Genomic DNA, 16,856 nt, shown 5'->3' with positions numbered 1-16,856 from the left:
CTAAGGAGAGTTTATATATATGTGTAGCAAAATTGCAAAATTTCCAAGAACATCAAGATTCTCGGAAAACCATCACAACTACAAATTGATCTAATTTTCTTGTCGAATATGTTCAGTTACTTTTCTTTTTTGAATCATTTGTCTTATAAATTTTCTTTCCTAGAGTCTTTTGTTATCTTAAATTTGTATGATATTTTTTTTTTAACTTTTGTAAATTGAGATTGTGTGATAGAGTACCAGTTGGAAGTCTCACATCGACTAGAAATAAGGCTAATTCATAATATATAAGTGAGGTGCAAACCTTACCTTATAAGTTGATTTTGTGGGGTTGAGTTAGGCTTGAAGCCCACATCTAACACATGTTAGAAGTGGGTTTTAAGCCAAACTTAAATTCACAAAATCTCTTTTTACAAAAAAAAAAAATACATCAAAATCATAGGCCTATAAAAGCTTGCAAAATTATTTTACATATATAGTATTAATTACGAGACTCTTGCATAATATTTGGTTGCAAAGTTTTCACTAAAAGTTGTCTTATTGGTATATTTCTTGTAAAAGAATCAAGTCTTTTGACAAGCTTTTCTTCGTTTTTTCCTTCCAATTTGTCACAAAAACAATTGTCTTTTTTAGGTGTAAACTTTCTTGTTTTTATCCCTTTTTAGTTTATTATAAGTTTTTAAACTTATTTACGTTTTGTTTGATAGTTTTTTCTTCTTTTCTTTGTTTAAATGTTTGCAAAAGTAAGAAGAGATCGTCCTTCACTTGGAAGCGTACGAGAGAAGACTAAAACTCACCTAAAGAACATATTTGCAAGTGAGAATCTTTCTTTTTCTTTCTACATCCTCGAGTGATTGTGAAACCTCCTTCAACATAAACACTATTTTCTTTACAATTCATTTTAACAATAGAATAATATATATTATTAATATTTTAAGTTACAAAAAAAAATAAAAATACAGTAGTAGTTGTGAAATGAATGTTCTGTCTTTTTATAGGTGGAAAGATCTCTACGGTGAACTTCGTTGGAGCGGAATCGTAGGAGTTTGGGTGGGAAAGTACTCATTACTGAGAATTTCATTATACATCGGAAAACATACACAAACAAATGGAGTTTTGATTTTGATATAAAATAAAATAAAAAACAAAGAAAGAAAACAGAAGCAGATAGAAAAACTAGGGTTTGATGACAGCAACGTAAGGTTGCACTGCAGAACCTATCCACAAAGTTCCATCATGTTCTTCCACTTCACTAACGGAGTTAAGCTGTTGTCCATATCTTCCATCCAACACCTCAACCACATTCCCCTCTCCGTCAAATTTAATCGCCACAGGATCTGTCGTCCACGGAACTGTCGTTTCAACTTCCGTTCCCTCTTCCAAACCATTGATCCTTCCCCTCCCACTGTTAAGTGCCACCCAGAATTCCCCTTTTGCGTTCCTCTTTATGTTATCTGGGGAACGCGGAACCTGCGCAAAAGTTTCAATGTTGTTGCCGCCGCCGCCGTCGCTAAGCGCCATTTTCAAGATCTTGAAAGTGGTTGATTCCGCCACCAGAATGAAGGAGTTGTCCCTGCTCAGCGCCACACCGTTGGGGAATGCCAAACCTTTCACCAATACATACACTCTTCCGCTACTGGGCACGTATTTCAGCAACCTTCCTGTTCTGTCCCCGCTCAGAATTATCGACATGTAAACCCTTTTTCGTTCACACAAACCACAACACTATAATCACTCACAAAGCATTCGAATTTTTAACAAGGTAACATGAGTTGAGAATTTACCTTCTCTGGAATAGGATGCTGCTATCTGTGAAGTAAACTTCACCGGTTTTGGGGTGAATGTCCAAGGCATTTGTAAACCTAAACGGAACCCCTTCTGCAGAAGTGGCTAACTGCTTAGCCACTCCACCACCTGGTCCTACCATTAGAAGCCCGAAGTATGCATCTGCAATGTACAGATCACAAGTCACACTGTTGAATTTCAGACCCAAGGGTCTTCCACACATTGATTCCATGCTTTCGTCTGTTAACCCATCACACACTTTCTTGTCCCTGCATAATCGAATCACAAGTCAGAAAAACACTAAGAATTTTACCTAAACTGCTACAAAATAGAAAGAACAACCTTGTTGCCAACTATAGTTTTCTTTGGTAAAAGGTGTACAAATGTAATACTATATTATGAATTATAAAATCAGATGAGAGAGTTATTAGTTAAGCAATAAGATATAAATATTTTTTTAAGTTTTTAAATAATAAAAAATGTATAGTCTATTTGTGAGCCATCGCATGAAATAAATTTTCGAAAAGGTGGGTTAATGTTTAGTCTATTATATAACCTGGATGGCCCCATTCAACCAATTAAATATATTAAATAAAAAGTAGACAGAATTTTTATTTTAATTCGTTAAATTTTTTCTGTCTTTTATTTTAAAATAGTTTATTGAAGTAAGTATTCATGGTCTTCCTCCTTTTTGTTTGATGCTGTACTGTTCTCAATATCAATGAATATTAAATATTTTTATTCTATTCTTAATTATTTGTTGTGGAATTAGAAAAAAAAACAGAGATAATAAATAATCTAATTGCAAATTTTAATTAGAGGTCGATATATATATATATATATATATATATATATATATATATATATATATATATATATATATATATATGCAAATGGATCGTATGCTCTCTAGATAACTCTTAGATGGATAGAAAATCCTTCATAACTATGTGTATTTGACAAAATACTGAAACTATTGACTTGATCACATTTGATTCACTGTTTACATAAAAAGAAAACTCTTATTTTCTTTAATATGGTTTTTTGACTAATCAATATAATGTGCACATTTTTGTTATTCACATTTGTTACTATCATCATTTTTGGCGGTGATTACCCACCATGATTCTCATCACTATTCCACTATATATATCATCAATAAACAAGATTCATATTCATAATACTACTATTATTATTATTATTATTATTATTATTATTATTATTATAATAGTAGTATTATTATTATTATTACTATAATTATTTCTTCGAGAACTGTTATTTCGTATAACTATGTTTATTATAATTATTATTAATATTTTTCCACCATCATTATCATAATAACTACTATTACTATTATAACTATCAACATAGATATTATAGTCATCATTATTATAATTATCAAAACTCACTGAAAAATTCATAAAATCATTTTTTTATCTTATTTTCTTAACTATATTCTTATCTACCCTTATATTTTATCATATCTTCATAAATAACATCAATTAAACAGGACACTTCATTAATTCAAATAACCCATTATTAATTTTCTAAACAACAATCTAGTACTGTACCATTATATCACAGAACCGGTCTCATATCTATATACCAGTGGTTGAACACATTACAGTTGTATCACATTACCCAAAAAAATAACATTTAACAAGCTCACATAAACCCTAAGTTAAACAAGTATTTTGTGGTTGTAGTAAAGAAGTAAGTTTGCATAGAGAGTGGCATTTTTCAAGTTTTTTTTTTTTTTGTTGAGAAATAATTAATTTTAGGATATTTGAATTTAATTAATATGGACTAAAGAAATTGACAGAGTGATTCATTTATGAGTGGGGTTAAGAGAGGGTGAGGCAGAAGGCAGAGCAATAATTAAAAGGAGCACTGAAGGGTGAAATTGGTATGTCAATTCCTAATAAATGAGCATTTGTATAATTGTCTAAAACTGAAAACGATGGATAACTATCAACAACAAAAACTAAACCCTAAACAGCCTGGCTTCCACATCAACTTGCCCCTTTCATACAAAAACAACAATATCTAACTCTAAACTTTAACACCAACACAAAATCTTTATCTTCGGAGGAATTCTTGTTTCTTCTTATACACCTTCCTAACTGTTTTTTTTTTTTTTATATTTCAAATCTGCCCTAATTTTTACTATAATATCACTGTACTTGTTATAAATACCTGCTTTTATTGACACCTCTTAAAGTGTAGGATTACACATTTTTGGATTCTCAGACAAGAACATCATTGTTATATAAAATAAAATAATACTCCCTCCAAGTAAATTATATTCAAAACCGACAAAAACATATTCGTGTTAGATCATGTCTATTATTTATAGCAACCATGAGCACACACCGTGTTATGCTTTTCACATAATGCAGGGAAGATAGCGTAAAGGTAAAAAAGTGAAAAATATTAAAATAAATTCAACAAAAATTCAAATTTTGTTATTATAATTTACTCTATTATATATAATATATCAAGCAATAATCTAATATAAAATTATGAAATAGTTATTGTAGATTGATGATAGTGTATAACATTATATATTATATTGAATAATATATCACATAAACTAGAATTGAAGTAAGTTTAGTTTGCAAACTTATAAGGATTGTGCTACACATTTTACAAGATAAAATTTTAAAATAAATAGTTAAATATTAACAACAATTTATATGCTGAACTAACGGTTCTCGACTCTTTATATAATAGAGTAGCTCTGACACTCTATATAATATTTTTATTTAAAAGAAAAATAAAAATTAACTTTTTTAAGTTAACAAATTCAAATTCATTTTCCACACCCTGTTTTTGACTAATACTATACAATACTCTATCAATTTTCTTAACTATCTGGACCAGCTAGTGACCACTCAGTTTTCTAACAGTGCTCATGTTTTTCTCAGGACATGTTCAAATCAAACTGATCTAATCCTATGATCAAATTGGCTTATGAAATTCTGTTGAGAAAAGGTTGAGTTGTGGTCCAAATCAAGAAAAAGAAAGAGGGTGTGTGTGAGTACCACAGAAAAGAAAAAAAACGAATGATCAAGAGTTATATTATGAGAACCAAGATAAATGTGTCTGAAACTGAACCCTGGTCTTCGGTTTGAACATAGCAGCACCCTCATTGGTCTCAGGTTGGAGACAAGACAGTTCCTTCGCTCTTCCAACATAACATTCTTAAGGGCGGGGACCGGTCCTAAGGAATAATATTGTTGACAACACACGGCACAACACAGTGTTTGTTTTTTTTTTCCTTGATTAATATTATAGTTCAACAGTAGTAGGGTTCACGCAGATGCAAGTTGCATACAGATTAGAACACTGATTATATATAGTTTATATATATATATATATATATATATATATATAGATATAGATATACCTGTGTGGAGAGGTAACTGCAAAGTCAATCCACTGTTTATTTGTGGCATGCCACTTGAGGATTCTGCCATCAGAAACTCCAACATATGGTCCTATACCATGGCAATCGAAGGCTACACTTTCAGAACCAAAAACTGAGTGAGGAAGATTAAACTGGGAATAGGATTTGAGGCCATCTAGAACGGAAGCAGCTTCATGAGAAACAAAATGAGTAGTGAGGTGGAAGAGGAATAGAAGTAAGGGAAGAGTAGATAGATTCATTGTAAATGTGAGGAAAAACTTGCAGAGGCTGTACTTCACATGAATAATTAATTGGAGGGTTGTGTGTATATTACAATTACAATGCAGGCACACACACATATATATATATATATAGTATCGTACCTGGACATCCTGGAACATTATGTTAGGTCAAAATCAACATTAACTATAGCCAGTTGGTTGGCGCCATATTTCAGTGTCATTTGACTTTGTCCTCTCTCTTTCTGTCTCCAAAATTCAATTCTATTTGGATGAAGATTAATGGAGGATGAGGTTAGAACTTTCTTTTTCCAAAAAGATAAATCAAATGTCGATATGCAGGTTGGTTTTCTTTTTTTAGGTAGTAATAGCCTCGGTTCGTTTTAGTTTCTGCTATTACTATGGATGTTAGTATTTATTACTTATTAGTGGGGATATATAAAGATATTCCAGTGTAGAAAGGAATCGCGGTTAGAGCAAAAATATTTGTTGAGATTATAAGTGTCATAAAACTTCAATTATATGTACGAAACTTCTTTTTTTTTAAATCTTTGTTTCACATTTATTCAATATTCTATTTTAAAATCTATCCAATTGTAATTTCTTTTAAAATTTAATATTTAAAAAAAAAGGTGTGTTTTTAAATAAAATTTTGATAATATTATAAATAGAAAAATGATAGGTTAACAAAATTTTTGTTTTATAAACTTTCTATTTAGGTAAAAAAGGGTACTATTTTATTATTTTATTTTAGTTAAAAATAAAAATTTAATCTATTTTAATTCTATTTATAAAAATTTTGTCAAATATTTCAAAAAAAAAATGTCAAAAATAATTTTCCTTAAAAGAATATGGAAACATAAAAAGGAGTACGAGAAGAATGCATAGTTATCCAAAGTGATTATGATTCACCGAATTGGGTTGAGTGTTGTCCAACCTGTAAGTGGGAATGCATTATTTATTAATCAACCGAATTGGGTTCAATTATGTCAAACTGAGCTTAATTTTGCTGTTGGACAACATCAAGAAAAGTCTTTAGATAAGTCTAATCAAACATTATCTTTCAACATTAGTTTATGGGTTCTATACCTGTTTATATTCAGTAATTCTAGTGAAATCCAACATTAACCAGAGATAACACCTTATAAGAATTAGATATAAGGTTATTTAATGTTAAAGTTAGAAAAAAAAAAATATGAGTTTAATTCTTCTTATTAATATTTGAAAGTTATAAGATTAGTTTGATAAATTTGAAAAAAAAAAGTAAAAGAAATTATGAATTCAATTCTCATTATCAAAATACTAATAACTATCCTTTATCGATAATTAAATTTAAAATTCAACTATTAACACAAATAATAAAATAAAACCATTATAAAATATTTACTTGTTTTCTTTACTCATGGTACTATCAAATTATTTATTGTCTGATTAAAATATGATCACGTGAAAATCATGAGATACACTAATAAACTAATTATTCAATTAAATATATAATAATCAACATTATATATAGTTAAATATATAAACTTAGCAGACATCTTATCAACATTATTATTATTATTATTATTATTATTATTATTATTATTATAATTATTAATATTATTATTATTATTATTAACCTACAAATATTAGTATAAGGTTAAACTTATTAACTAACATATCTTATTTGCATAACAAATTACTCCCTTTATTATAGATCTTATTTAACACGTTGTAACAAACTAATTTTTTACACATTTTATTGAGTATAAATGACTTCAGTGTAAAATTGATGTTCTAAAATTGATGTTAGGAAAATTTCATTAGTTCTCTTCATCAAATTACCAAAATATGATTGCATTTTTTTTTTATCAGCAAGTGTGTGTGTATATATATATATATATATATATATATATATATATATATATATATATATATATATATATATATATAATATATATATATATATATATATATATATATATATATATATATATATATATATATATATATATATATATATTCTTTATTTTTTTAGAACACTAGGGGTGCTCCAACCTTTATACAACTATAAAAAGTTTTTCATAATATAGTGTACCTACAATACAAAATGATTTGTGCATTTATAAGTCAAAAAAATCCTAACTTGTATCCATCAGGACAGTCCAATTGTAAATCAAACACCATATATAGCAATTGTAGTATGGCCGATGTACTGTATCATGTTTTGACAGCGAACTCCCACAAAATAATCTGCCTAATTATGCTTTGCATCGTGTTCTGTCAACAGGTGTCTGCAAATATGTTTTAGTTCTCATATGTGTTTATGTATGCATTGGTCTATCAACATTCCTCTTTAGATAATGTCCACCACAGCCAATTACCAATGTCTTTAATCTGTATTTCTTTATATGCTCATTGCACTGCTCAGCTATCAGTTTTACCTCGAAAGGAAACACAAAATTATAGCAAAAAATTTTTAGTGAGCAAAAGTTTTGATACTGATAGGTAGAGTGGAAATATAGAACCATTCATATATTATACCAAAGAATCTAATAATACTTTTCATGCCTACGGTCGTGATAATCCCATGTTATCTTATAGATTTTAGGCATGATAAAGGATTAAGACACCAATCAGAATAAGAAAATTCTGCTTTTGGAAATTTAGTACTTATCCATCCCCATGTTTTCAATTGTGCAACAGTGAACATTTCTATATTGTCGATCGTTCCACCACTACAAATAATGTTATTTCTTTGTTTCTAGATAACCCAAACTATTGTCATCCACATACATTTCCATGCATTATTTTGTTTACCATCTATACCAAAAAGATAAAAATGATTAAAGTGTTGTATTGGCATGAAATGATTGACATTGCTAACATCCACCCATTTGTTGCACATGTTCTACACTCCATGGTCACATCACAAGTAAAAAATAAATGACTGCTGGATTCATCAACTAACCTACACATATTGCATAAATTATCAGTTATATTTATTCCCCTTCTACCCAAATTATCTTTTGTAGCGACTTTGTTCAAAAGAACTTTCTAGGCAAAATGTTGAGCGGAAGCAAGGGCCTTGACTTTTCAAAATTTATCAAACTCTAATGTTTCTTCAAAGATAGTGACGTCTAACAATTTTCTATAGGCTGAACTAACAGTAAAGGTATGTGAATTCTTGTCTACCCATACCCAACAATCATTATTCTCCCTTCTGAGATGATTGCATAATGTTAGTTTAACCTACTCTTGTATGATAGTTTTATATCCTCCAAGAAGCAACAATTTCAAGGATCCATAATATATTGCTTTATAATTTTGGATTAAAGGTGGTATATTGGTTTCTTATATTAGTTTATTTCACAACTTTTTAACTTAAGAATAAAACTTTAAATTTAACTAAACTCTATAAAATTGAACTCTAAAGTAAAGTTTGCACCCATTCATATATTATAAATTATAAACTCACATTATCTTGATTTTGATGTGGGATCTCTGATACATCATCTTCACATCAAAACATATTCATATCAAGAATAAATCTAGACATTAATAGGTGGTCTCATAACTGATAACAAGAAACACAATAGATCCCGCAAACAAAACCTCGTTAAAATGGAATTAAGATAAATATAATATTATTTGAAAAAGTGAACTTTAAATATAACTAAATATAATTATAAAGTGAAATTATGTACTACAAACAAACTTTATCTTTAGTTATGATAAAATCTCCGATATTTTAATTTTTAATCTTTCCAATAACTTCCGTCAAAGAATATAAGAAATTATTCCAATATAAGAAATTATTCCAATATTAAAGGAATCACATTGAAACAAAGATAATGGTTGGGATTCAATTATGTGTAACTGTTTATTTAACATTTATACAATATTTATATGATATTGTATTTTAAAATATATTCATTTGCAATTTCTTTTAAAATTTAAAATTTAAAATTTAAAATTTAAAAAAAAGAAAGAAAAGGTGTGTATTTTCATTTAAGTTTTGATAATGTCATTATCATTCACCGAATTGGGTTCAGTGTTGTCCAACCTGTAAGTGGAAATGCATAATAATGTATTAATGTTATATATATTCTGCCTTTTCTCAAACTGTCAGAACACGAGGTCTTGAAGGGGAAAGCCTATTTTTTTTATTGATTCTTCACTACGTACCCTTCCACTTTTTACCGTTATTAATCATTAATAAAGTAACTAATTTAGTAAACTTATAGAAGATTCCATTTTTTTTTTAGTATTTTAGAAATGAAATAAATATCCTATTGATCGTATTAAATAATGGTTACTGCATTATGATAGGGGAAAAAATATCTGCATAGTTTTGGTGGCAGTAATGTTCTAAAATCTGTTTGGACCATTGTAATGACTAGGAAAATAAATTAGGTGGGAGGAAGTGCTTTGTTATTTAAGGATGATTTCGGTGACAGTTAGAAGCTTCGTGGAAAATGATGTCTTTTTTGTGTGGAGATGAATGCTTCTATATTTAGAGCTATTTGTACTTTTTGATATAAATGGATATAAAGTTTGTGTTATTTTAAAAAGGGTTAAGTATTTTTTAGTTTTTGAACTTTAACTCAAAATTGAAATTTGTCCCTCGTCAAAATTTTGATAAATTTTGATCCCTAAATTTTAGAAATGAATTAATATAGTTCTTTTAACCCAATTTTGTTAATTTTTTTTAGGTTTCGAATGCATTTCTCAATAAATATTGAGTTGAGAATGTGTCAAACAGCGTAAACAACTCCAATATTTACTAAGAAATGCGTTCAAAACCTAAAAAAGAGTTAACAAAATTGGGTTAAAAGGATTTATCTATTTATAAAGTTTAGGGACCAAAATTTATCAAAGTTTTGACTAGGGACGAATTCCAATTTTGGGTCAAAGTTCAGGGACTAAAAACATACTTAACCCTTTTAAAAACAGTTTATTGATGCATGATTTTGGATACGAGAGTCTACCGTAGGGATTATATATATATATATATATATATATATATATATATATATATATATATATGTATAGTGACTTTTTTGTGTTACGATTATGTTATCAATTATTTATATACGGTGATTCTTTTTATTATGAATTATGTTTCATATTTTTTATATGAAGTTATAGTCATTGAGAGATTGTAATTTATATAGATGATATTAATCTTACATACATAAAGTATTTGACATTACAATTATCCAAAATCTTAAAACAATAAAATTATGAGTATTTTACCTTATATAATGTTTAACTTTATTTTTTTTATCCAATATAAAATTTTGACTCATATTTAAATTACTCACAACATATACTCTACCAATTTTGTGAATTTGAATGCGACACATCTTATACCCAATATTTAAGTTTTTTTTATTAATAGTAGATTTGCGTATTTAAATCTTACACGTGGTGGATATGTGTCAAGTCAATTTTGCAACTATGATAGATTTCAACATTTCTTTTTATTTCAATTTTGGATTAGTATTCATTCATTCCGTGTAAAAGTAATTTACTTTATTTGAACTTTTAAGAATTTACAGTTAGTTGAATGTTTTAGAGAAGAATAATATATAAATATATTTTTGTAAAATTTATTATTGTAAGATTTTAAATTAAAAATTATATTTTTATATATTTTATAAATTTTTTAATGGCTCACTGATGATGTTAAATGTCTTTGGTATATTCTTTCAAAAGAAGTTATAAGACTGAAAATACATTTCACTTTGCTCCTGGATCTATATGTTATTATTCCACTTATTCATACAAAAACTCGAAGACTTTATCCACATTAATTTACAAATTAAAAGTTAATTTATAGAAATTCTTTTACGCACTTTCCTAAATTTATAGTTGTGAATTAATTGTTCAGAATACAATATAAATTTTGTAAAGAAAAAGAAGAAGAATATACTTGTGAATTATTTAATTGTTTTAGAATACGTTATATATTACTATGGTTTTTTATATCATTTAAATTTAATTGTTTTATTTATTTAATTTTATTTTTAAATTAGTTGTTTTAAACTAAAATAAATATTTTTAACAGAAAAAAATAATCTATAAAATAAATAAAAATATATTTATAATAAAATTTTAAAAAAATATTTATATTTATTTTTAAAATAAATAAAAAATTGAACGGATGTGTTTTGACTTGTTAGTAAGTAAGAAAGAATGTAGTTTTAAGATTGTATTAAATGGACAATTGAAATTTTTAAAAGATAAAATGAGAAAAAAAATAGTATATTAAGCTCGAAAGCATTTAAAGTTCAGTTAGATAATATTGTAATATTGAAGATCTTAAAAAAATCATGAACACTTCTAAAAAACATAAGAAAAAAGGAAATCAAACTTTAGTTAAAAGTTATTTTGTTCATAAATTAAAAATCAAATTTTTAAAAATTAATATAAATAATTTTTAGAAAGGATCTACAATATACAAAATGATTAAAAAAATTGATTTAATTTAAATTACGTACTCATTGTTTGTTTGTTCGGTGTTTCCCCAATAGGAATTCATATCACATGTTTTTGTCATCTCATGTAGAGTTATAACATCAAATTATTATAATAATAGGATCGGATATGAATTATGTTCAATCACAAAAGCTGTTTAGAAAAAACTACATCTAATTTAAAAATAATTTGATTTTTAAAATAAAAATTAAAAAATCATAAAAAAAATAAGTTATTTGAAGTTATTGTAGTTATTTATGTTATTATTTTTTCTAAAAAATAAAAAAATTGATAAAATTTTTAAACTTTTATTATAATTTTATTATTTGAAATAACGTACACACGCACACACACATGTACAAACACATATCATGCTTGCTCTTACGTATGCGTGCACGGACATGTTTACTCACTTGCACGTGTATTGATGAGTACATATTTATATTTTCATTTAGCCTTTAATATTATATCCCTAATTGGTTTTTGTGTTTTAAAATATTGTTTTAATTAAGATTTTTTATAATTAGATTTATTGAGTATGAGATATAAAATCATGTTAAAAATAATTTTAAAATTGCATAAATGTTCTTTGAATATTTTGAGGTGTGTTGGTGCAGTTGTAATTAAGTTTAACTCATGGAGGTGTGAAAATAAATTGATTAAAGTTTTATGACACCTTAAAGATAAATCCAAAAATAAAAAATTATGAAAATCACAAAAATTCAAGACAAACATTGCATGAAGAAGGTAAGAAAAGCCTGAAAAAGTGAAAAAATTTGTACGCACCTACTCACACCCTCTTGCTTGCACGTACACACGCATGCATGCACACATGCTCACCTTCCACGCAAGATCACTCACTCGCTTATATGTACACATGCACACAGATACACACTTGCTTCTACACACACATAGACATGCACGCACACTCATTCGCTCACTTGCTTGCATATAATTGACATTATCATATTTTTATTTTGTTTATTTTTTATTGTTGTTTTATAATTATCTTTCTAAATATTTTAGGTTTTATTTAATAAAATTAAAAAAATAAATATTTGGTTTATATTTTACTAGTTAGGAAAAAATAATTAAAAATTTGAAGAATATTTTCAAAATTATTAGATAAAAAAAAATTCTAAAAAGTAAATCATATTTCTAAAATTATTATTAAAGTAGAGATCTCAAAGTATTAAAAAAAATATAAATTATTATCAAAATTATAACAAGATATAAGAAAAGTCGGTTACTTTAATATAAAATAATTACAAAATCAACACTTCTCTCGATCAACCAACCAAGGGATATAAAAGGGTGTAAAGAGGCGGGAAAAGTATTAATGATGATAAGCAACGATGATATAGAAAAATAATAATAAAGAAATTAAAAAGAATAAGTGATGAATAATAGATGCATGTTTTACTTATTTGTTTATGAGTTGTTGCAAAGCATTGAATTGTATGATTGTTTCAAGAGGATTTCACAATTAATGCAATCTGATCTCTAATGATAACAGGTACGATACAGTAATTATGAAGTCTTTATTATCTTTTCCTCCAAATTCTGACTTAGGTAAGTTTTCCATCCTATTGGTGGTGTAAAAAGTAAGTGGCACCAAAGTGGGTTTGCATTTCAATTACAAAATAAAAATTGAGTTCAACTCAAATAATATTAACTTATTTATACATACTCTTGTGTGACAATTCTTTTCATGTATGGAACAAAAGAATTTGGATTTCTCTTATTCTTCTTATGCTAATTGATTTTGATATCTTAAAATATATTTAAAAATTAATATCAAAATAATGTCTTTTGAAAACACATTAAAAAGGCATTACATACAAAATAAAAGTTTCTTAAAATCCAGTGAAAATTTTGAACTTGAAATAATATTTACTAAAGCTCGATTTAATTTAAAAGTTAACTTGAAGCTCAACTTAGTTTATTAACTAAAATTCAGATATACATGTACTTATTAAGTCCATTGAAGTTTGAAGAGAAATTTATCCTAACTAAATTTGAAAAGAAAATGCAAAATATATTCACACCCCGTAAAATATATTAAACAAAGCATATATCATTCTAATAAAATGTTAATATAATATATAAAGTACGATGTAAAAAGAAAGGACTTGTAAAAAAAGTTTCATAATTACATTTATTAAATCATATAGACTTAAAACAAATGGATAATAATGAATATATGTATGTAAATAGATATTTAAAAGATTAAATATAAAAACAACATACATCTTTTAAAATATTTGCAAGAAAATCTTTGAATAATGACTAATTTTAATAATAAAAAATAATTATAGTCACCAATTTAAATATTAATTTATAAACTAAAACTTATTAATAATTAAAATAGTTTCAAAAATTTATAATTAATTTTTAAATTATTAAATAAAATAATTTTTATTATAAATTGATTTCTAAATTAGTCACTAACATTAACTATAAAAAAATTGGTCTTTAATTAAAAAATACTCATAAATTGGTCTATAACTATATTTTTTGTCATTAAAACTGGTTATTATTTCAGAGTTTCTTTCATAATGTTAATTTATCTTACGAAAGATCAAGACTTTATGTACTCAAGATTTAGATCAGTAACAAATCCAAGAATTAAAGTGAGTTCATTACAATATAAGTAGTACATCTACAAAAATGTCACAATGTAAAAATATTCTTTCTCAATTTCTCATCATTGATACCTTAATCTATATGATTATATTAAGGTATAATATAATGTACTAATTCACTCAATTTTACCCTTTAAATTCATATATATGGAGCAAATAAAGTCTTTAAATTTTTTCATTTATTTTATACATAAAGACACATCAATAATTAATTTAAAAACATACTAATTTAATCATATAAGTGATGTTTGAATGACATATTCTAATTTGAGCAAAATTTATCAACTGCAAGGAAAGTTGGTTTATTGTCAATATTCAAACAACTTGAGTGAGAATCTTGCTTGAATGAAAATATCTAGTGAGAGTGAACATTTAAGGAAAAAAAATTGCTCTCAATCTCTCTTTCTTCAGAAAGGAATCTCTCACTTGATTAAGAAACCTCTTGCTTAAGCGAAAATAAACGAAATTTATTTTGCTTTTCTTTTCTCTTAAACAAAAATATCTCACTTGAGTGAAAAACTAACTAAAAACAAATATTAATTTTGCTTTGACTACTAAAAAATGTTGAAGTTGTAATTATTCTCCTCTATAATCATATCAGAGTACCTAAACTTGTGTTTTGTACTAAATCTTAATTATTTTGAATTTTTTTTGAAATAGTCTTCAACTTCACTTTTAGACTCTGTCAAACATAACCAAGTCATTTGATAGTCATCATAAATGTTACAAATAACTTTAAGAAACCTTAGACAAATCATATATATATATATATATATATATATATATATATATATATATATATATATATAATAGTGAATAACCATCATAAAAGGAAAAGGAACCTTCATTTGGAATTAAAGAAAAATAATTTGTGACTCTTTGCAAGCTTACAAACATCAAAATACAAAGTTGAACGGTGTAATTGATCAAATACATTTAGAAATAATTTCTTTATATAACCAAATTACAGGATTATGTCATAACTAAATATCCTTGCCTTTTCTCACTTTTGGACACTAACACATCGAAGGCCTTTTACATAAATTATTTTGGGTTTTTTTACATCAGAGAGATATATATGATGTTATTGTAGGACAAGTAAATTTACATCACATGAAAAACACATGACGTATATTTACGTCGAACCTGGTAGTGTACGAAGTAAATTTCGTAGACACTTCTACGTGTTTGATGTAAAAACGTAATATTACGTTGGACTATACCAGGTTTGATGTTAAAAAGTCTACAACTAATAAAAAATACATTGAAATAAACATTTTTGAACTTGTTTTAGTTTAACGTGTTGTAAATCAAATGAAGGATTCTGATAAAGTTGAAGAAGAATTGGTAAACAGAGAACCCAAACTTAGAAAAAAGTTTAAGCTAAATTGAAAAAGATTGAGTTGTACAGGTTCAAGGGTATCTAGTACTCTTTAGAACTTGATATCCTTGAATCTGTTCAACTCAATATTCTTCTGGAGTGGCCCAACCTCTCTCCCAAGTTTGGCTTCCGAGTTCACCAATTTTTTTCTACTTTATCAAAATGATATGTAACACCCCAAACAGAAACAAGTTTAGAAATAAAATACATTTTTTATTTTGTGATAGAAATGAACCAAGGTGAGAATCGAGGTTTTATTTTGATTTTAAATATCATAAACGTAAAAAATGCAAGCTTTTTTTAGCAATGTATTTTTACAAGCTAACATTGTAGACAATACCAACTTATTTTTACAAACAAACACTGTAAACAAAATAAATAGGATATTGATATAAATCCATGACTAAGTTCCTAAATAAATAGTCATGGTCACAAATAAAAAAAGGAAATATTAGCAAACAAACCTCAATGGAAAAGCAAAGCTAATGAATACACATAAACGAATCTCCAAACTTCCATCATTTCATCGATGGAGATCAAACCCTAACTCGCAAGAGTATTTTTGTTATTTTCGCATAGTGCGTCAAATGAGGAGGAGAACTTTGGTTTTGATATATGGAAAATATTTATGTTAAATATATTTTTTTCTCAACATAAAACATATTATTTACGTCGGACTTTGTTTTGTCCAACGTAAATGATCTATTTTACGTCAAATAAAAAGATGTTTGACGTAAATTGCTTCCACTTATTTACAAAAATGTCACTGCACTTTTTTACGTGTGATCTTCTCATTGTCAGACGTAAGTTAGGTGATGTAAATGTCTATTTTTGTGTTAGTGTGAAACCTTTTTTTCATTAAAACTAAGCCTTTCTTTTTAATCTTTTTCTATCAAATCCAAATAATACAACCTTTCTCACTAAATACCACAATG

At 26.6% G+C, this 16,856-nt stretch overlaps 1 protein-coding gene across 1 annotated transcript; it reads right to left on the bottom strand.

Annotated features, from left to right (window-relative positions):
- Positions 1-953: 953 nt before the first annotated feature.
- On the bottom strand, positions 954-5,526 carry LOC114177120 (protein STRICTOSIDINE SYNTHASE-LIKE 10-like). The gene is made up of 3 exons (XM_028062371.1): positions 5,192-5,526; positions 1,782-2,051; positions 954-1,696 (listed from the first exon to the last, which is right to left on the bottom strand). Exons 1-3 carry the CDS (start codon positions 5,449-5,451, stop codon positions 1,174-1,176), a joined length of 1,053 nt encoding a protein of 350 aa, XP_027918172.1. The 5' UTR covers positions 5,452-5,526; the 3' UTR covers positions 954-1,173.
- Positions 5,527-16,856: the final 11,330 nt, after the last annotated feature.

This window comes from Vigna unguiculata, chromosome 3 (assembly GCF_004118075.2).
Source record: "Vigna unguiculata cultivar IT97K-499-35 chromosome 3, ASM411807v1, whole genome shotgun sequence".
Taxonomy (NCBI): domain Eukaryota; kingdom Viridiplantae; phylum Streptophyta; class Magnoliopsida; order Fabales; family Fabaceae; genus Vigna; species Vigna unguiculata.
This window is presented reverse-complemented; position numbering and strand designations above follow the sequence as displayed.